The sequence below is a fragment of the Natrix helvetica genome (genome assembly GCF_964273705.1).
Source record: "Natrix helvetica genome assembly, chromosome: Z".
Taxonomy (NCBI): Eukaryota; Metazoa; Chordata; class Lepidosauria; order Squamata; family Natricidae; genus Natrix; species Natrix helvetica.
Window position 1 is genome coordinate 44798372 of NC_138554.1, and position 22081 is coordinate 44820452.

The 22081-nt window shown below is 39.0% G+C and overlaps 1 protein-coding gene across 1 annotated transcript in view; it reads right to left on the minus strand.

The window, feature by feature from the left end:
- Positions 1 to 22081, minus strand: part of KAT2A (lysine acetyltransferase 2A) — a 29363-nt gene that overhangs the window by 1796 nt on the left and 5486 nt on the right. The window contains exons 3-17 of the mRNA XM_081970827.1: positions 19740 to 19885; positions 18502 to 18591; positions 18054 to 18235; positions 16880 to 17071; positions 16016 to 16122; positions 14447 to 14557; positions 13993 to 14129; positions 13061 to 13269; positions 7648 to 7774; positions 5956 to 6066; positions 4551 to 4694; positions 3545 to 3659; positions 3111 to 3147; positions 2030 to 2093; positions 838 to 922 (exon numbers count right to left, since the gene is read on the minus strand). Coding sequence (XP_081826953.1) covers positions 838 to 922; positions 2030 to 2093; positions 3111 to 3147; positions 3545 to 3659; positions 4551 to 4694; positions 5956 to 6066; positions 7648 to 7774; positions 13061 to 13269; positions 13993 to 14129; positions 14447 to 14557; positions 16016 to 16122; positions 16880 to 17071; positions 18054 to 18235; positions 18502 to 18591; positions 19740 to 19885 — 1857 coding nt within the window. The remainder of the gene's footprint in view (positions 1 to 837; positions 923 to 2029; positions 2094 to 3110; positions 3148 to 3544; positions 3660 to 4550; positions 4695 to 5955; positions 6067 to 7647; positions 7775 to 13060; positions 13270 to 13992; positions 14130 to 14446; positions 14558 to 16015; positions 16123 to 16879; positions 17072 to 18053; positions 18236 to 18501; positions 18592 to 19739; positions 19886 to 22081) is intronic.

The following is a 22081-nucleotide window of genomic DNA, read 5'->3' on the forward strand; positions in this document are numbered from 1 at the left end:
TCTCACAGAGAGGGACTTCTCCGGGTGTCGTCCACTAAGCAGTGCCAGAGGGCGGCGCCCAGGAGCAGGGCCTTCTCTGTGATGGGCCCAGCCCTCTGGAATGACCTCCCCCCCGACATTAGGATTACTACCGACCTCCGCTCTTTCTGTTCAAAACTCAAGACCCACCTTTTTCAACTAGCTGGCCTGGCTCAATTATAGTTTCATCTTTATCCTCCTGGCAATCTTTTAAATTTGTAATTTTATATTGGGGTATTTTAATTTTAATTTTATTATGACTATTCTTATGTATTGTACTATGCCATTTTGACACCTCCTCCGTGAAATGTTTTAATTGTATAATATGTGTTTTTATTTATTGTACGCCGCCCCGAGTCCCTTTGTGGAGAGGGAGCGGCTAACAAATCTAATAAATTCAAATTCAAAATTAAAAATTATCCATCCATTCCAAATATCCCATCCAGATAATTAGAATATTTCAACCTTTCTTACACATATAACAGGGTTTTCACCTCCTGATGTCCTCAACACCTTTCATTTGGTCCCTGACCCAAAATGTTTTCCCACTCCTAATTTGTGCTATAATAGTGTTACACTTAATACTGCAAATCTTTTTGGTTGACTGTGAAAAAGATGATAATGGATATTAAAATTGTCCAATGGAAGAAAATCTCCCCCAGTTCTATAACATTATTATAATCCAGTGAGAGATTACGCTCCAACCATTTAAATAAGATTTTTTCCCCCACATCAGCTATATATATTGACTGTACCCATAATTTGTTTTACTCAAGAGCTGATTACTTCTTCAGGCAAAATCCATATCTAGCTACCTACCAATGGGAAAGCGGATAATCTCATAGTAGTCAGGAGCTTCGGATTTCTTCACGGGTTCCATAAATGGCCATGCACTAGGATGGGTCTGATAGGGATAGACAGACAGCAACTTGAGTAATAAATAATTTTTAAAATAAACCAGAAACTAAAACCATGCCTTACTAAAATCAGTCAGTATTCATAATGTAGCCTGTAGGTATTTGAGACATAGAAGTGGTCTGCTGTTGGATAGGCAAAGGAAAAACGGAGAAAGGGAAAGTATTTCTGGCAGAAAGAAAGTTTCCTGCCAGAAATATACTTTTCACATTCTAAATATTTTAGTTTAACTTTTTGCTAAAAAAGTTTCACAAAAAATCTGACCCAAGGTTATTCTCAAAAATACCGTTTGTTACCACTGTTTAGATGTTTTGCTTTCCCTAACATATATTGGCCTTTTATCTATTTGTACTGTAATCAATTAATATATATTCTGCTTGTACTTTAAAAAAAATTAAAATAGCTACAGGTAGTCCTTGATTAAAATTTCCATAATTAAGAGATGTGGTTGTAATGTGAGATATCATGTGACTTCATTGCTTAGCAATGTCAATCCTAAGCATATTGTTAAGCAATAATCGCAGGTCATTAAACAAGGATCTTCTTGCAATTTCCTGCCAGCTTCCAACAATGCAAGTCAGTGTGGAAGCCAGGAGGAAGTTGCAAGCCTCATGTGATTTGCAAGCAGGCCAGAGGGCAAATCAATGGCTGCTACCATGGTAGGGGTTGGTACCCAAAGGTGTGTAGGTTGCTGGCACAATGCTAGTGCAACAGGACTGGGGCCGGCTGCTGCCAGGAAAGGAACTGACTTGTGACTTTTTCTGCTGGCTTCCCCACTGACTTTACTTGTGGGAAGCCATGGGACTGTGTGACAGCTGGAACCTTGAGGATCAGTCATAAGTACCACCCATTCAGGGCTGATGTTAACTTCCAACAATCTCTGAACAAATGGTCATTAACCGAGGACTGTCTTTATTCAAAATCTACTTCTGTCTACACTGTTCACAGATCAGGGCAAAATTTTCAGGAAAGGTTTGGCAAGTTTTACTTGTCTAGACACCACATCATTGAGTAACTACAGTTCATTTTGACTGTGGCTCTTGTATTAGAGAAAAGTTCCTATTTATACTCCAAGTGATCCTGGAGTCCCGCTTACCTTGATTTGGGCAAGAAGATTTTTCAAAGTAGTATACAACTGGTCTGGATCCTTGAGCTCCTTTCTGGAAGGAAATTTTTTAAAACAAGAGTGGTGGTGATTTTGGTGATGAAAATATTAGAAACTGCAAGAGCTACAGAGTATTATAAAGAAATCTGCATAATCTAAAAAGGACCAAGACAACTGCAACTGGATGCCCTCTAGAAAAGTGAAGATTATACCAACTTTCATAAGATCATAATAGCTTCTGGATGAACCTATGGTTTAATGTAGTAACATATTTAAAGAGCTTCAGTTTGAGGAAGACATTTTGAAAGACATTCTTGAAAAGCTAAAAGAAGCTATACCAAGAACAGCAAACTTTTCAAGCAGAATGTTGTTAATTCTGACAAATTTGTTGGTGCCAGAATCAAAGTATTAGCATAAAAAAGTTGTCCATTTTACCGTCTAGCATCATGATTGAATGGCTGGCCTAGAAACCAGGTGACTGAGTTCTAGGCCTGCTGTAGACCTGAAAACCAGCTGAGTAACTTTAGTTTAGGCCAATCACTCTCCCACTTCAACCCATTTCAGAGTTGTTGTGAAAATAGGAAGGGAAAGGAATATTAGCAGTGTGTGTGTGTATGTGTGGGAGGGAGGGGGGGAGAGGAGGGAGAGGATAAAAGTAATTGCAATAATAAACCCAAGTCTTTGAGAAAGACTCGACAGGTGGATAAATGTCAAATCAGTCTAAACATCTGGCTGACTATGTGACCAATTTTCATCATTTAAAATTTAATTTAATTTCTAAAGTAAATGGATTCACTACCTTGAATGCATCAGGCAGTAAGCATTAAATCATTAGCTGTTCTTTATTTAGATTTGAAAAAGCTACTCCTGCCTAGTGATGTTTCTTTTTGTCTTATTACATCATTCCACAGACAAAAGAACTTTTAGAGGATTTTGTGACATTTGCCTGCTCTATATTAATTGTCCTCTACCAAACTCATTAAGGAAGACCAATATGTTAAAAAAAAACAAGCAGAAACGTTGTGGGGATATGTGTGGGTGAGAAAAGAACACAAAGTGCCACATGGCTTACCCTTTTTCTTTATTCAGAGGCTTCCAGCCTGTTTCCCCTGAAAGAGAGAGAGAGAGAGAAAATATCACTTATTATAAACACAGACCAGAGCTAATTTGTTTTTTTTTAAGGCAGTTCATTTATTACTAGTGCTAATTGGGATAAAGAAAATACAGGACACAAAAGCAAGCAAGAGAAAAGTTTTGGATAAATACCTATTCTTTGTGCCAGACACATAAATCTGAATCTGGACCTAATCCTCCCACTGCCGTAAATCATATTAACACAGTTTCCTTCCTCTGCTTCCTAAGAGATTAGGAGCAAACACAGCAGAAGGATCGAATGTGGGAAGAGGACACAGCTAAAATCATGTCAATTCTTCTTCTGGCTTTATTAACGTTCACTGAATGCATAATCACACCTGTCCTCCCAGGTATAAGCCTTGCTCAACTCACGGATGCCTGGAATGCTTTCAATCGGGATATGTCGAACTCCCTCTTTGAAACAAGTGAGGCCAGGGTAGACTTTACGGATCTGGGCTTGCTTTCTCTCTATCAACTTCTTGATAATCTGTGGGAAGAACCAGAAAGTGTCATGACTTGCACTGTCATCCCTGGATGCTTCTGCAAAATCAGGGCAATGAAACAGGCTAAGCATCTCTTAGACAGAGCAGGCAGATGTGCAGCTAGGAATCTACTTCCTGGCCAATTCCTAGTTCAGCCTTCAAGCCGAGCAGTGTCAAGGTGTTAGGAAAAAGTTGAAAAGGCAGGCAGGCAAACAAACAGGGAGAAGCTGAATCTGAGAGGAAGAATAGAGAGGATTATTGTGCAGCATCTACCATGCATGGTTACAGGCTATGTTGGCTGAAAAATTTATGAAAAAATGGAATTCAACTATGCCTACAAAAACATGAAAGGACTATCATAGGCAGGAAGGCCTCCCCTATGGGAAGATTCAAAGAGAGCAGTTATGAACATTACCTCTTCCTGTGCAAAGTGGAACAGAAACCTTTCCTTCATTGAGGGAGGGGAGCCAAATTCTTACCACAAGAGTAAGTCTGTGTCAGTTATATGTCACTTAACTCTGCGGAACGTGTTTTCCATATAAGAAAATAAATAATAAAAAGGGAATAAAAAGGAGAGGCAGAAATTTGAGGGAAATATAGATAGGATAAAGAAAGGAATATGATTGATTATATCCCTAAAGGCTTAATCGAGGAAAAAATGGATGAGGCTATTTAGGACTATAGAGAGAGAAAGGCAATTATTAGGGAATATTCAGCACCCAAAGTCAAAGCCAAATTTGCATATGTCCATGAGGGAGAGGGGGCGAGGGAGGAAGAGAGAGAGAGAGAGGCATTCAGCAGTGTGAATTAGTAATAAAGATGGTCCATACATAGTTAACAGGAATCAAGAGGTGGGTCCAGTAGAGATGTCCCCTCCTTCCACCCCAGCCCCTCACCTCCTTCTGCTTCTTGATAATGTGTGAAAGCTCCGTGTAAGGGATCCGAGGATTTAGCTCACATTCCATCAGGGTGGCTCCTTCATAGTCCTTGATGTAGCCAAGGTAGCGGCTCTTGGGGACCTTGATATCTTTTGAAAACCCCTGAATGCCACAGAGAAGAGACCTATTCATTCTCCAGAATAAGCTAAATGTAATTCAGCAGTGAGAAATATAACTGACCTATTCTGAAAAGGTGCTTCATCTCTTTCTTGCTGCTTAAAGTATGGATCCAGCTCATTTTCCTCATCGTATTCAAGAATGTATTGAGGGGGGGGTGAGGGGTTCATGGAAGCTACACTTAAGTTACAGAATTGTATAATAGTGAACTGTATCTTTTACACAATCAGTCTCCAACCTTTCCGGCTCTGTGGCCAGGTAGCAGCAGCAGCATCACCGGGGGGGGGGGGGGGGGAATGTTTCACGCCCTTGCCTGCCGCTTGGCCATGGCGCAATACCGGGCTGAACCCAAGGGTTAGGGACCCAAGTTTTAGACACATTTAAGAAGAAAATTTTTTTGTCACATTGGCTTTATCCCATTTAATGATTCCTAGACCTATGATAATGTTAATACCATAATTCCTAGCCAAAGTGGTGGGGGATTATAGTTCAAAATAACTGAAGAATACTAGATTGGGGAAGGCTGATACATATGCACCTAACTACCCCACTTGTTTTAAATGAATGACACCAATTTAGAATCCGATTTAGATAAATCACCTTTGTAAAGTAACACAGAAACTTCAATTAAAATTATTTCCTCAAATAAATATTTCTATGACGAGATAAATTAGGGCCTGCTTTAGAGATCATGTTAGCCACAAATTTATGGCTAAATTTTTTATATCTTGTAAAAAACAATGAGCTTTGAGTGAAGATCCACAAAGTTGCATTTCTGAAACTCTGAGCGATTGGGATTAGTTCTGGCTGAAAATCAAGTCCAGTTTATATATTACTTATCCTCAGATGCTCATAGGTTGAAGTAAGAGCAAAGATGTGGTGATGCAAAAGTGGAAAAGAAATCTCCTTCCCTATCCATACGGGTGTAAAGAAAGAAAGCATGGAAAGCTTATGGCTCCTTGTGCCTTTTACATTTTCTATTTTATAAACCGTAAGTACTTGTTTATTTGTACGTGGCACAGAGTCACTCTCTGAGGGAAATTTGCACTTTTTAAACATGATGTATAGTACCAATAAATAAACCATTTAATCTGACCTAATATATTTAACATGACATGTGAATGCAGCTATATTAGCAATTATGTCCATAGGCTTAGGAGGAGAACAAGGCCTTTTTACAAATGTGTCCCCTATAGCTAAACCAAAAGCCAGTTCTGAATAGAATTCATCAACAATGGTGTGGTACCTGCTTTTTGAAATAGCCAATGGCATATTCATCTGCATAGGTGAGAAAGTAGAGGATGCTGTGTTTGATATGGTACTCCTTCAGGTGATTCATAAGATGAGTCCCATAGCCCTTCAAAGAAATGAAGAAGAAAAAGGTGAGAAATAATCAGGACAAAATCTGGGAATGATCCTCTTTCTATCTTTGCATTTATATTTTATCTTTCCTTCCAGAGCGCAAGACGACCTACCTGATTTTTCCAACCATCACCTTTTGGTCTCACAACTACTCTATGAAGCAAACTGATGTCTTAACTGAGTAAATATTTAAGAGTAGGCCCAAACTCAGATCCTCTACCTCAGTAGCTGAAAATTCATAAAGGAAGCAAATTTATGTGATTTGCAATCAAATAGAAGTTAATTCTGAGGTGAATAATATCCTGTATAGAAATATGAGGCAATAAATATAGTTATCAATAACAACAATTACAAAAGGTTTTAATATGGAAAATGTGAAGCACGGATGATTAACTTCTTAAAAGGAATTACCAAAAGTGTCAAAAGTTGCTACAGAACACTACTCCAAGTTTAACAAATCCTACTCCAAGTTTAACAAAAAAACAACTAATCTGTTCAAATAACATGCTTTGTTCCACAGCCTCATATTACGCTTAACATGATGACGGTTTGCCTAATGCTCTTAAGAGAATGCCTGCGTTCCTAAGATACAAATACCAACTATCCAACACTGTCTAAGTCTAGTCTAACTCTATGAACTACTCTGCACAATTGAAGATAATAAGTACTGGATCCATGCCAGTGTGTTTTATTTGATTCTTTTGAGAAGCACGGGAGAGGCATTGCAACACCATCTGAAGAAAATGTCAGAGAATTAAATGTGACTTATTCCAGATAGTGCAAAAATGCCCTTGAATGTATCCTTTTCCTGCCTTGAATATTAATTGTAAAAGGAAACTCATATCGTTTCCCACGCAGAATTTTAAACTCTACATCAGCTTCTAATTGTTTTTTATGCCTCTAAATATTTTTACACTCTTGCTCTCCATTCATTTGCTGCCTCCCACTCCTCAATTACATCCTCTATGGCAGGGGTGTCCAAACTTGGGAGCTTTAAGACTTGTGGACTTCAACTCTCAGAATTCTGGGAGTTGAAGTCCACAAGTCTTAAAGTTCCCAAGTTTGGACACCCCTGCTCTATGGCTTCCTACTTCCTATGACTTGAACATCCTGCTTCTTCTAGTTCTCCCTTGTTGCAGTTTTCAAACCCAATTTGAAATCAGAGTCAGAAGGCGTTGAGTTTCTAGCACTCCCACTAAAAAAAAAAAAGTTAATCCATTGAGAATAAATCCTGAGACTCTGCTGCAATGTCCAAATGCAGTACATATGCACAGAAAAGTCTATGAAGATTTTAGCACCTCCCATAAGCCAGTTTGGGCAAGTAAGGATGCTGTTATATTTAAAAACAACCAATGAGTGTCACCTCTTCACACTTTGGTCTTTTGAAATTAGAAAACAAAATTGGAGCTGGCTTTCTCTGCCCTATTCTGATTCTTGTATCACTGATATAAACAATGAGAGTTCCCTATATGATTGGTTGGAAGAAACCCAGCCGATAGTAGCTGACCCTCAACTACTAGTTTAGAACCTGTTTTAAACCCTGAAGAATGTCATAGGCATCTCAAAACAACCTTACCTTGACTTGCTCATTAGATGTGACAGCACAGAAGACAATCTCAGTGAATCCTTGTGTTGGGAACATCCGAAAGCAGATCCCGCCAATCACTCGACCATCCTTGATTAACGCCAGAGTCTTGTGCTTGCTGCCAAGAAAATAAGCAGCAGAAAGAGAAGCTTGTATTGGAAAGAGAGATGAGCACAAACTGAGAATGACACCCCTGCTTCATCCTTCATCTTTTTGAGATGTATGAAGGGAATACAGCAATGCCCAACCATTTACCCTATTATAAACCTGAATTAGTTTCATTAACAATTCTAGCTGACATAGAACTTATTTCCCAGCTGCAACCATTTCTTTCTGGGAGTCTTTATGTCACCTAGGATCACCACTATTTCCACAGATCTCTCACTTACTGAGCTGCCATGCTTCCTCCTCTACCTTACGTCTTACATTTAAAACAAAAAAGGCTTTCAAAATCAGGAAGTTGGGAGTTTTGCATAGAGCCATTTCCAGGACTATGTTTCTTTCAACAATACCTTTAAACCCCAAGTGGGCTCCTTATACTTTGTTAGAATATAAACAATATCTCTCCAAAGACATAGACTATTATCTCTCTTTTGGTGTTGCTCAGAGCACACAAGACCTGCTTTTGATCTCAAGCCTAAGATTGATATGTTCATGGGGCCTTTGTTGTTTTAGTCCAGGGTGCCCGTAGTGTTGTATATTTTTAACAGCTTTTATTATTTTGCATTTTTATTAGTCAGTCACCCACAGTCCATGGAAGTGGACAATTATAATACGTTACCAATAGAGAAAAATAACGAAATATGAAAAGTAAAAGGCTTGTACCAATAGGAATAAGCACTTGTGTGCAATCTCAAAATACCAGGAACATTCCTGGCATTGACAAAATCACCATCAGTCAATTGCAAAATGCAGCTTTCCTTGGAGCAGCTTAAATCCACCTTCCATACCTTTAACACAATCAAACGACATCTGCCTACACGAGTCCTTGGGAAGGACTTGATAGATAAACATCAAATCTAAGCTAAACTTCTGGTTGATTGTGAGAGTAATCATAATAACATCCTTTGTTGAGGCATTGATGTGATTGTGGTCTTGTGTGCTCTCAGGAAGATGACAACTATGCCAGAGGTTGAGCCATACTGGACAGGTCTCTTCAAAGGAATCAGACAAAAAGGGCCTCTCCCATAAAAATATATTGAGATGTAAATTAGAGAAACACATATTGTTTTGGTTGCCACATCAAAAATTGCACTAGAATTGTTGGAGTACCTGGATATCTGGTGAAAAATGGGTTACAGAATTCAGGACTGTTGGCTGAGCAACTAGGGCCAAACCACCAGCACAAGACTATTGTAAGGAAACCCAAAGGTGCTTTTTTCCAAGAGGCAACTGGACATTCTAGTTTTTCTTTGAAGACGTTTCATTTCTCATCTAAGAAGCTTCTTTAGCTTCTTGGGTGAGAAGCGAAACGTCTTCAAAGAAAAACCAGAAAGTTCAGTTGTCTCTTGGAAAAAAGCACCTTTGGGACAACCATGACCTGGATGACTGAGAATCTCCATAGACATTTAGCTATGGTGGAAGGAAAGGTGTTTACCCATTGCAAATATACAGCAATTGAAAACAAATAAATAATGATCTGTTATTACATATGAAATCCAATAAGAAGAGGGTATTTGGAACAAATGCTTCGGTTCTGGAAAAAACAACATCCCGAATCAGAAATAACAAAACAGAGATTAACATCCATTTATAATATTAAATGAAATATTCACAGAAGCAGAATTGAAAGAAGTGCAAAGGGCAAAGAAATCAAAGTCTTGACAGATATAACTCAGATTACAGAGGCAAATCAGGGGGAATTGGCAGTAGAGGAAGCCAGCACAGCTATATAATTATTTTCATTCAGAAACCAGGCACCCACTCATCTGCCTCTTGTAATAATAGCAGAAATGGTGGAGAAAGGGGCAAGGAAGATCAAGAATTAATGAAGATGAATTGCATGGATTTTGGTTGAAACATCTGACTCGTCTATATCCACTTGTTGCCAAGCAGTTTATCAATATGCTGCAAGGAGATGAAATAGAAGAATGGCTAAGTTGTGGCAAAACCTAGTTGACAATGAAAAACCCATCAAAAGAGGCAGTTTCAGGCAAGTATAGGCAAATTACTTTACCAATAATTTTCAAATTGCTAACTGGTGTGGTAGTTGATGCAGTCCAACAGCATCTAGTTGAAAACAAGTTTTGTCAACCTAAGCAGAAAAGAAACTGCCCAAACAGCAGAGGAATAAAAGACCAATTCTTAATCGGCAAGATTATTTTGGAAAACTACAAGACAAGGAAGGCCAATTTGAAAGTACCATGGACTGATTACAAGAAGGCATCTGAGCCACATGATTGGATAATCAACTGTCTAGAAATAACAGGAATCAACAGAAACATTAGAAGCTTTGTGCAAAGATAGATGGCACAATGGGAGATATGGTTGCTAGACAATGGAGATAGATTGGGAGAGATTAATATCAAGAGGCTCTTCCAAGGAAATTCAGTATCATCACTATTGTGTGCCATTTCACTGATTCCTTTGTCAAGAATGCTGAATAGCTCAGTTCAAGTTATCCCACCTCCTTTACATGGAAATTGTATGGAAAAACAAATCTGAAATAGAATCGCTGCTCAACACTATCCATATATACAGTCAAGTTATTGCAACAGAATTTGGACTGGACAAATGTGCCATCAAACAGTGAGTGTGGCATATCAAATCCTATAAAAGAATGAAAACGGAAGGAATCAAGGTGCAAATAATATCAAGAGTCTGGATGAAGATGATCACTGCAAATAGCTGGGCATCCTTCAAGTTGACAACATCAAGCACACAGAAGTTAAGAAAAAGTTTAGAAATAAATGTAGCATGGAATGAAGATGATCTTAAACTTCCAAACTCAGGGGAGGAAATACCATTGAGGCAATTATCACCTGGGCAATTCCAGGCACTGGAAAAGCAGACTGCACTCAAGCAGAACTAAAAGCCCTGTATAGAAAGACTAGAAAAATAATGAAAATGAATCATGCTTTTCAAACTCCGAGTGACACTGACAAAGTGTACTTTACCAAGAAAAATAGGTGGGTGTAGACTACATCAGACAGTTTTTTTAAAAAAAAAGGATTGGAAGAATATATGTAGGACAGTGAAGAGAATGCATTAAAGCTAGTATACCAGGAAGGCTTAGTAAATAGGTCTACTAGAAATACCAAATAAAGAACAAAAAAGAGAGACGGGAAGACAAAGCATGACATAGCCAATACATTAAAAAAGTAGCAGGCAAAGCAGATAATAACAAGGCCTGGCAATGGCTAAAAGCAGGAAAGCAGGAGAAAAGTATAGAGGGACTACTTCTGACTGCACACAGCCACTCCTTAAGAACAAATACATACAAAGCCAGAATCAAGAAGACTGTGACAGATACCAAGTGCCACCTCTGCAAAGAAGCTGAGGAAACAATGGCCCACCTGGTTAGCTGCTGCAAGACTACAAACAATGGCATGACAAAGTAGCCACAATGATGCATTGGAAGATCTACAAGAAATACTATTTGCCTGCAACAAAACTAGTGGGACCATAAAGGAGGGGAAGTAACAAAAAATGAAGACCTTAAAGTGGTCTGGGACTTTAGACAGACAGGCACCTGCCACGTAACCCTCCAGGCTTAACAGTTGTTGATAAGAAAGACCAAAAAGTCTGGATAGAGGACACAGTAGTATCTGAGACAGCAGCATAGAAGAGAAAGAACTGGAGAAGATAACAAAAAATACGAAGACTTGCAAATCATCAAAGATCCACATCTGCCTACCCCATATTCTTGGAAAGGACTCAATAGGCAGACAAAAATGTCAGATCCAGTCTGAACATCTGGCTGACTGAAATGAAATAATAATAATGTCAGATGGCTGCAGTCCAATACTTCATTTGGAAGCATGCCCATTTGGTCAGTGAAAAAAAAAATCTGTAAGAATACAGATAGCCCTCAACTTACGACCACAACTGAGCCCTAAATTTCTGTTGCTAATTGAGACATTTGTTAAATGAATTTTGCTCCATTTTATGACATTTCTTCCCACGGTTGTTAAGTGAATCACTGCAATTGTTAAGTTAGTAACATGGTTGTTAAGTGAATCTGGCTTTCCCCTTGACTTTGCTTGTCATAAGGTCGCAAAAAGGGATCATATGACCCCAGGACAAGAGTCAGTTGCCAAGTGTCTGAATTTTGATCACATGACCACTGGGTTGCTGCAAAGGTCATATGTGTGAAAACAGTCATGTCACTTTTTTCTGTGCCACTGTAACTTCAAACAGTCACTAAATAAAATACTGTAAGTCAAGGACTACCTGTACGTGCAATGGAGCTAAAGTTGCAGCAAACAGAATTAGGACTTGATTAGGACAGTTGGGTCTCCCATTGCAACCATTTTACAAAGGAACCAATGCCTTCCCAACAGATAGTATCAGGGTTCCAGCTCATGAAGATGTAATTCAAAAAATGTTTTGCAGAGAATAACATAATCTCAAGCTCTGTATAACCTGTTTACTAAAAGGTTAATGTAATTACAGAAAATAGAGCTCAATACATGACAGAGAGATAGAGAGATAAAGCAAAGCTGTATATTTTTGAAAGTAGAAACATTTTATATACTAAATATGGATAGGGAAAACATTTTATACTTTATCTTGATTCCAAGATCCTCTTGATTATTTATTTATTTATTTATTCAGACAATCAATTCCTTATTCATTTATAAGCCTTTATCCTCAACCTATTAGAACTAGTTTATGTACAATCCAGTGGTGGGTTTTAAATCCCGTTCCAACCGGTATGAGGTTGGCGGCATCCTCATGGGCGCACACAGCGCACGCTTGCGTCTTATCACTTCCCCAACACTCCAGCTGCTCTGCGGAGCATCGCACAGGTGCTGAATGCGCCATGCGCTTTGCTGGAAGCGCAGAAGCCTTGAAACACCAGTAAGGAGCACGGGCGAGTGGGTGGGCTCTCCGGAGCACCGTACCGGAACAATATCCGGTGCTCCAGGCTGGCTCCGGTACACCCGTACCGGATCATACCACCTGCAACCCACCACTGGTACAATCACCCTAATTCCAGGGACTTGAGTGTCTATGGCTGCCATGTACATGAACTTACTAGGGCATGCCAAATTCTACAACTTTCAATTTCTAAACATCAGGGTGCTCAAAAGCCTTGGAGATTGTAAAGATATTTTGCTTACTTTAAAATAATTTAATTGTGCTTTGTAAGTAACTATGTAAATATCATAACATTTAAACGTTGTTCACATGATACCCAAGACACAACCGTCACTCTTTCTAATAGCAATCCCAAACCTACGGGTCAAAAACCAAGCGGGTGATGTATTCCTTGGGCATTCGAGGCAGCTGATGTGAAAAAACATTCTGCAGCCCAACCAGCCACATGAGAATCTTCTTGTTTGATTTCTGAGAAAGTGAGTTGCCGATGACATGGAATTCGATGATGCCACGCCGTTCCTCTAGGCGGGCTGTCTCATCCCGGGCTGCATTTGCTGACAAGAGACTAGTCTGCAAGCAAAAGAAACATTCTGGTAAAAAAAGGAAAAGAATTAAAGGCAATACCCAAAATATAGAGACAAAGGTAGACTGACAGTTATTAATATAGGGAAGGTTTCATCCCCTATACGGATTACTTTTATCCTTTTAAATCTATACAGATAACCTTTTTTTTTAAAAAAAAAGTTAAAACCTTTAAAATTAAAACCTTGAGTTAGCAGACCTCCATTTAGCAGACTTAATTAAACTGGGGTTTCTGTTATATTTTTGATAAAAAGTTAAAAAAAATTAAATAAGATCCTGGCATAGGGGCAGGGGGTGGGATTCAGCCAGTTCTGGCGAACAGGATGCTAATTTTATATCTGGTTTGCCTAACCGGTAGTTGCAAGAACTGGCTAGCCCCGCCCACCTTGCCCAGGGGAGGCCATTTTCACCCCCCTGGAGGCTCAAGGAAAGCCTCCAAAGCCTGGGGAGAGATCAAAAAGCCTCCCCACCCTTCCGTGGTGCAGGAGGCCAAGTAGGCCATGCACACCACGGCCACACCCACCCAGCAATTGGGCAGAGAACCAGTTGCTAAAATCTTTGAATCCCACCCCTAGATAGGGGCTGGAAAAAATACAGATCTGGCAATACATTCTTTAATTTGCATAATGCAATATGCGGGGCAGCTACTGAAGACTGATTTTGCAGTGTTTTAAGATGCAAATAAAAATGGGGACAATTAACTAATTATACCTCAGGCCCTAGCATGGCTGCCGGATCGGTAATGGTCAACATCACTTCATTCACAAGCTCCATTGGAATATCGCCTAACACACGAATCCTCTTTGCATCCTCAAGGGTCAAACTTTCTGGAAGCTTCCTTTTCTCACCTGTGTGGGAGGGAGGAAAAAAACAACTATAGTACACAAAATTATCAGAACTAAATGTAATGCATATGGGAGGTGAAGCAATAGTTTATAGAAATCATGCATGCTAGACATTAGCCTGGATTTGGTTCCATATTTTTAAGTCTTCGGACTTAAATGTTCTTTTAAATGCTCTTTTAAAACAAAAACAAAAGAATAAAAAAATATTCCAAGTTTAACAGTACACTTTAGGAAAAGAGAATTTTAATAAAATTCATTCAAATGATGGGGACTAAGCTTTTCTTTCAGCAGCATTCCCTTGCTGCTCATAAGGAGTTTACCTGGCACAGAATCCAGTGAGCTCCCATCCAGATTAATAGATGTCAAAGATGAGCTGCAGCTCAGAGATTTGTTGAACAAAGGAGTGCTAGCTGCAGGAACAGTGCTGATAGCTACACAAGACAAAGGGACAGCAATAGTGTATGCATTAAAATAGGAAGACTTTATGACTTGCAGACGCAATTGAGATTGTTTAGTTCCTCAAGCTTCTGCACACAAAAGCTTATTTCATTTTTATCCCATCCCTTCTGCGAGGAACTCAGGATAGCACACGCGAATTTATCCAATGCAGTGCTTGCAACAATCTCATTATGAATTGATGAAGGTCCCGAGATCAAGCTTATTATTATTTTTATTTGTATGGCCACCCATCTCATCTAAGTGACTGGGTAGCTCACAGCAATCAGAACAACAATCTAATAAAAAAAAAGTTAAACAACCATCTAATAAAACAAGTTAAATCTAATGAAAACAAGTTAAACACACAATTTATAAAACACTGATAACTACTTTAAAACTAATAATGATTAGTGGCAGTAGTGCAATTCATCTGGTTCTATCCGGTTTGGGCAAACCAGTAGCGGTGGAGGCATGAGGCTCCGCCCACTTGCCCAGACATAATCACGTACCATTTTTGACGCTCTGTGCATGCAGGGAAGGTCCTATGTGCTCACATTTGCGAACTGGTAACAATGATAAGTTGATTTCACTCCTGGTCAAGGCCAAAGTCCATAGTTGTGCAAGGTCAACAAAGCCATTATAAAATCTCCCCACTGTTCCAGGCTCTCAAACATGATGACAGAGCTCTACCTTCAGATTCAATTTAATTTTTGATTGGAGATTTCATCAAAATCTCCCTAACAAACTATGTACTGTCCTCTTTCTTCAACTTGTCATTCATCCTCAATTCTAATTTATTTCGAGGCATAAAATCGCAATCTACTACCAAAGGAAGAAAACTTTGGAGATGTGTTAACTATAATAATGAATTTATATTGGGGAACTTGTCTATTCTCATACCTCAATTGATTGATCATTTTTTGTTTGGAGAAATGGCAGGGTTTCTCCAGTCTTGAATTCAAGATGACTAAAAACAATTTCTTGGATGGCGAGATGTGTTTTCCTGCACTCTAAGCTACCTGGTTTGCAGTGGGTTTTTTTAAAAAAATGCGTGTTTTCTATGCAAAAGAAGATTAATGAAACTGAAGGATTCTTGAAATCTTATTCATACAATTGAAACCTGCAGGAGTTGAACCATTGCCATAAATATAACAACTGTTTTTGTATGTTATACTTCATCGGAGGAGAAGGGACATAAAACACTGTAGCTCAACAATCAAACACCTTGGGGTAAGGGCTGTTTTGCATGCAAAAAAACCCTACTTCAACTTCCAGATCACTGGAACTGAGGAGTATCTCTGGCTGTCATCTCAGGCAATGCCTGTCAATCACAGCAGGCTTTACTCAGGCAGACAAATGAGCATTTCAATTTACTATATCAGGGTTTCAGTTTGATAGCTTTTACAGCTATATCGACAAGCACTACTTTAGCTAAAAGGAATATTACATACCTGGCCGGGGTACAAGTGGAGCCCCTTCAGTTGCAGGCATAGTGAAGTCAGCTTCCCAGATGGGGGAGCTCTCCCCATAGATTTCTTCCTCCAACATTGACAAAAATCTGGATACGAATTGGAAAGAAATCAGCACAGAAATCCAATTAAATTAATGTCAACTTATTGGCATTCAAATCCTACTTTATTATAAAAACAGGTCAGTACTTATTCATACAGTAAACAGAATTGAACTCAACTCAATGGTGCCTAATTCACTATCTCAAACGTTACTTCAAAAACCAGCAGTGGGTAGGTTTTATAAGCTGCGATGCCTCTTCCTTCTCTCCACTAAAAAGTGCAGGTAAGCACACTCTACTTTATACAGCTGGCTTGCAAATGAAAAAAATAAGAGGCTAAAATGCACATTGCAACCTTGGGCTCTTATATATGACAGGAACATGATATTTGAAGTATTTCAGATGATGTTGAATCATAATTCCCAGTAGCCATAATTAAAATGACCAATGATGAGAAATGCTGGGAGCCTTAGTTCAGCAGGAACTGTAAGGTCAGTGGTTTCTCACCTGTTACATATACAGACAGAACACACACACAAAACCATTTTTTGCTTTATGGAAGCCCTTCAAAGCTAATCTAATTGAATGAAAGCTATCTAACAGAGCTAATAAAATAAAATAAAGTGGATCCATAAAGATTATTTACCCTGCGACTGCTGCATGCGTCTTCCCTTCCAACCTACAATAGCACAGTTCTGCACTAATTGACCATCTCAAAAAGAACTAGGCTTCATCCATCTAAAAAAGCCTTTTCTATGTTTCCTTCCGACACAGTCTCTTATCATTTTCTGAATTTTTGTCTTACTTGGGGAAGTGAGTGAGAATGAGGGTACGTTTCTCTGGCACCAGCTTATCTTTCTCCACACGGAATTTTTCAAGTAGCTGCCTACGAGTAACCGTGAAAGTGGACTTGAGGAGATTGCGCCCAAAGACCTGGGTGGTCTCGTAACGTGGAAGACTGTCACAGCTCTGAGGAACATGGCAGTAACACAACCACCTGGAAAAGCATGAAGTGTGAGTAGTAAGAGGGAAAAGCAAGGATCATGTTTAGGATTCCAGAAAGCCTTTAGCCGATCTGCACTTGATTAAAAGCAAAGACTAATTTGAGGTAAGAGATCTGAGGGCAGAAGAGTATAATATGACTCCATAATTGACAATATCCACTGGGGACTGATGGGAGTAGATTTAAAAATATTTTAAAAGTTCTCAACTCAATCCTACTTGAGCCCAACATTTCTGCTGCTAAATGAGACAATTGTTAAGTGAATTTTGCCCCATTTTATGATCTTTCTTGCCAAGTGAATCACTGCAGTTGTTAGTTTTGTAATACGGTTGTTAAGTGAATCTGGCTTCCCCCACTGACTTTGCTTGTCAGAAAATCGCAAAAGGTGATCACATGACATTGCAACCGTCAGTTGACAAGTGTCTGAATTTTGATCAAATGACAATGGCGATATTGTAATGATTGTAAATGTGGAAAATGGTCAGAAGTCATTTTTTTCAGCGCTGTTTTAACTTTGAATGGTCAGTAAATGAATGGCTGTAACTAGAGGACTACTTGTCATAGATGCTTGGCAACATATTTATGATGGTTGCAATGTCCCAAGGTCAAGGGACCATCTTTTGTGACTTTCTAGCAAGCAGTCAATGGGGGACTTTTGTAAGTCAAGGAGCTACCTGTATTAACAGGTTTCTAGGTTTTCCTGAACCATCTCTCCCAATAAACTCGTGTGCTTGAACAAAATCAGAATGTTCCAATGTGCCTCGTCTCTATATTACACAAAGAAAATAGTTTCTGGAGTTTGAAGGATTTTTTCCTCCTAGGGAAAAAAGAGCAGAGTTCTGCATTTGCTAAAAGCCCTCCCAAATCACCATTATATACACGTGGAACAAAAACTAGATCTATAAAGCAAATGGTGACAAGAAGTATAGCTTTATTCTCCCTTTGCTCTCCCCTCTTTCTTGTTCCCTAGGCTCACCGCGTGTAGTTGACTTTGTATGTTGCCACATCATCATTTTGGGAGCGTTGGCGGAATTGGGATGGAGTTTCTAGCTTCCAATAGTTTAGGCAAAGAAGAAACATTTTAGAAAGCTCAAACATGGTCTGTCGCTCCTTAGGAGGTAGATGGCTGAACTTATATTGTACAAAGTTTAAGACACCCTGGAAGTAAACATCAGAAATAGCAGGTATTTTTAGCAGTAGGACAAAATTATTATAGCTCATCAATTTACATTTATTTTCTACTTTTACTGACTATTTTTTAAAGTGTCTGGGTTTTTCACTCATGTCAACTGAGACTGCAAGGCTAGATGCTTTCTTCATGATGCCTGTTGTGTCCCTCCGTCCCCCCCTCACGCCAATGGGAATTAGACTTGACTTTAATATCAGGCTAACATCTTAACATCTGCAAAAATACAGCATCTTACCTGCTCAATGTTTGGCTTCTCAAAGGGGGGACTCCCAAGAGAGCCCTCGACGACTGGACGACTCATCTGTAGAATGCATTTTCTTAGAAGCTTCAGAGAAAAGAAAAGCAAATCCAATCTCAATATCACATATTATTTCCACAGGCTGTTTTATCATCTGATTCATTTCAAATGTCTAAGGCAGTGGCTTAGAAAGAAGTTATATGTCTACCAAATTCTAATTATCATGTAAGTAATTTAAAGCCAACCATTGCCTGCATCAAAGAAACAAGCAAAAAGTGAGTAAAAATAAAAAAAAAGTCAAGGGGAAGAGCCCAGGGGAAAATAAATAAAAACTTAAGCAAATACAAAGCTCATTCTAATATATTTGCATGGAAAGGGCAAAAATTCCAGAAAAAAATCCAGTGCCTTATTTTTCTATAGAATTTTTTTTTACAAACCTCCTTGCTGTATGCATAGTTGTTCAGTTCCTTGAGTTTAAAAAATGTATTTAAGTATCAATAGATTTTAATACTTTTTGTAAGCTTACATAATGTTATTGCTATTAAATGGTAAAATTTTCTAGATAACATCACATATTTAAAACACACTGTGAGCGTGCTTTCTTTTTTTCCTCAAATATTTCAGGTCAATTGTTGACATGTTGTATAAAAATAATTTTGGAGATATATATTTTTAACGAAGATGTGTGTGTGCAGGTGCGTGTGTACACGCACGCACACACACACACACCCTCGAGCTTGGGAGGGAGCATATTGCTTCCCTTTTGCCTTTCAGCCCTACTCCAGGAGTCTTCCAGGCAGCTTTTTTCCCCCCTAGGAAACCAACATTACCGAACAAATGCAAGACAGTCATACTCATTTAAGAAGCTAAATTCAATGACATTTTATTTATTTCAGTAATTATTTATAATATTAAATAGTGGCAGATTTGTATAATCAGCAGACTCTGGGTGATGCAGCACAAGAAAACTAGAGGACCAAAAAAGTAAACCAAAATGAGTTGCCCCCAATAAAGTCAGGTCAAAGGTAGGCATATAAGCTACTATTAAAAAAAATAATCATCTGGCCCATATTCAAAGTATCTCCAGCACGCTAGGTGAGCAGATAATATTAGCAAGGCACTTTTTAATATTGATCTGCATAATAATGACATAACAATGAAAAATAGCTGATTTAGAATATGTTGACCTCAGAGAGGCTTCTATCCCAAAGAAGTCCTCTAGAATCCTACCTCACCTTGAACAAGTAGAAATAAACTTGTTTGGTGTCTGTGTCTTCCTCTTTATGGACAGACATGAAGAGGTTCTCAACATCTACCACCATCCCCAGAAGACGGTTGATCTCTTCCTCAGAGACATTCTCCAGATGAGAAACATGGTCAGCTAAAGGTAGGCAAGAAAATCAGATCATGCTTTGAGCTTCTTTAAACTAGGAACTCTGTTGGTTCTCTGTCTATTAATGTTTCTCTTTGTTTAATGAAAGTGATAGAAGTGATACAAAACTGACAAAGAAAACAGATGATTGCCATGGTGATCATGGTCAATCATAAAATGGAATGGCTACATAAATCAGGCCTGATATTGCAGCTTATCTCTCCGCTCCCTTTTTTGGGAAGGTGCGTACAATTTTATCTAAAACAATAAACTGCACCCACCCACCATTTTTATTTTTAAGAATGCTTACTGGAATTTTATGTTAAGCACAAAGTTATTTTTGAAAATAAAAATACTAGTGTTTTATAGCTTCACAACTTCTCACTCTAGTCAGAGTCTTGTTCTCCTAACTGATCAGAATTTTAAGTCAAGATCAGTTTTTGGCTTATGATTCTGGCTTAGACTATCACCTCCCTTTTTATCCAACTTGGAAGATTATTGAGAGGATGTATATGCATATATGTGTGTACACACACATACACACACACTCAATTTTCTTTATGAAGATTGCATTGAAGTATTTGAATTATTCTTAAAAAGCCAAATAAAAACAACACAAAAAATTAACATGACAAGATCATCTGATATCATACACAAGTTCAGAAAGTTTTAACTTAAAAGAAAATAATGAGTGATCTAATTGTTTTTTCTCTAAAATAGGTATATAAACAAAATCAGGTGTATCCAGAATTCCATTGCCTCAAAAGCGCAATGCTGTTTCCTACCATGGATCCTTTCTCATTTTTTTTTATCTTTGTGTTTAGCCCTGTAACCACCAACTGATTTCCCAGTGCTCCTAAAGTAGTATTTTTCAAGAAATAAGCAGGATAGGAGGGCAAACAAATAAAAAGTAATCCTATAAATAGAAAGTCATAACAAAGGAAGAAAAACACATTCTCTAACAGTGATGGCGAACCTATGGCATGCGTGCCAGAGGTGGCACGCGGAGCCATTTGTCAGCCTTCGGAACGCTTAAAACGACCTCCAAGCCACTTCCGGTTTGCTCGGAGGGTCGTTTTGAGTGCTCCGAAAGGCGTCAGGGAAGCCTCCTGACAATCCCTAAAGCCTCCAGAGGGCGTCCGGGGGCGGCTGTTTTCTCCCTCCCCAGGCTCCTATAAAGCCTCTGGAGCCTGGGGAGGGTGAAAAAAGCATGTAAAAATGGGGGGGGGGGAGCGCCTGTAGTGCACGCATGCGCACTGGGGGGATTGCACATTGCATTATGGGTGCGGCACGCCCGCACGCAACCCCACTGCGCTCCCCCCACTTATGGCACGCGAGCCAAAAAAGGTTCGCCATCGCTGTTCTATAACACAATGCAATCAGTTCAAGTTTATCATTACAAACTTTTCAAAACTACATCCTAAAATTTATGTATCTGAAAAATAGTAAGCTAATGCATAAGAAGATAAATGGTTGATCTACCAACCAACTAGAACTGCTGTCACTAATGTCAAGAGTTGACAAGACAATATTGCTTGTTGAAAGAAGTAATCTGTTCAAAGATATTAGGCTGTTGGTTTGAGCTCTGAGTTTGGCAATTTGGTTGCAAAGATTTCATCACCGTTGTAGGAGACATCGTCAGTGTGTTTTGAATTGTACTTGTCTGTCAGAACACAGGCTTGTATATATCTTTTTATGCAATGCAAATTAGTCTGAATATTGTTTGTTTGGATATTTCTGAGTCATGACCTGATTTTGGGCTGTAGTTAAGAACCATCTGTGTGATGCAGATTAAGATTAGAGTTATCTGGATGTTTCTAAGTCACGGTTTCGTTTTGGCTTGTTTGATACCGTGTTTTCCCCAAAATAAGACAGGGTCTTATTTTCTTTTGGCCCCCGAAATAAACACTTAGACTTATTTTAAAAGAGGTCTTATTATTTTTGAGATGCAGGAGGCAGCGAGCGTGGTCACCTCATGGCTGCTGCTGTGTTGCAATATTTTTAGGGATGGCTTATTTTCGTGCATGCACTCAAAAGCCCAATTGGGCTTAGTATCTGGAGAGGTCGTCAGGAAAACAGGGTAGTTTGAGTGGCTGGCTGTTGTTACTGAGACGTGGTCCGATTTCTTGTGAACCAATGGGTTGTAATTTTGTTGCTGCATTGTGGGATATCTGTTCATTTTAAATGCTATCTTCGGGATCGTGG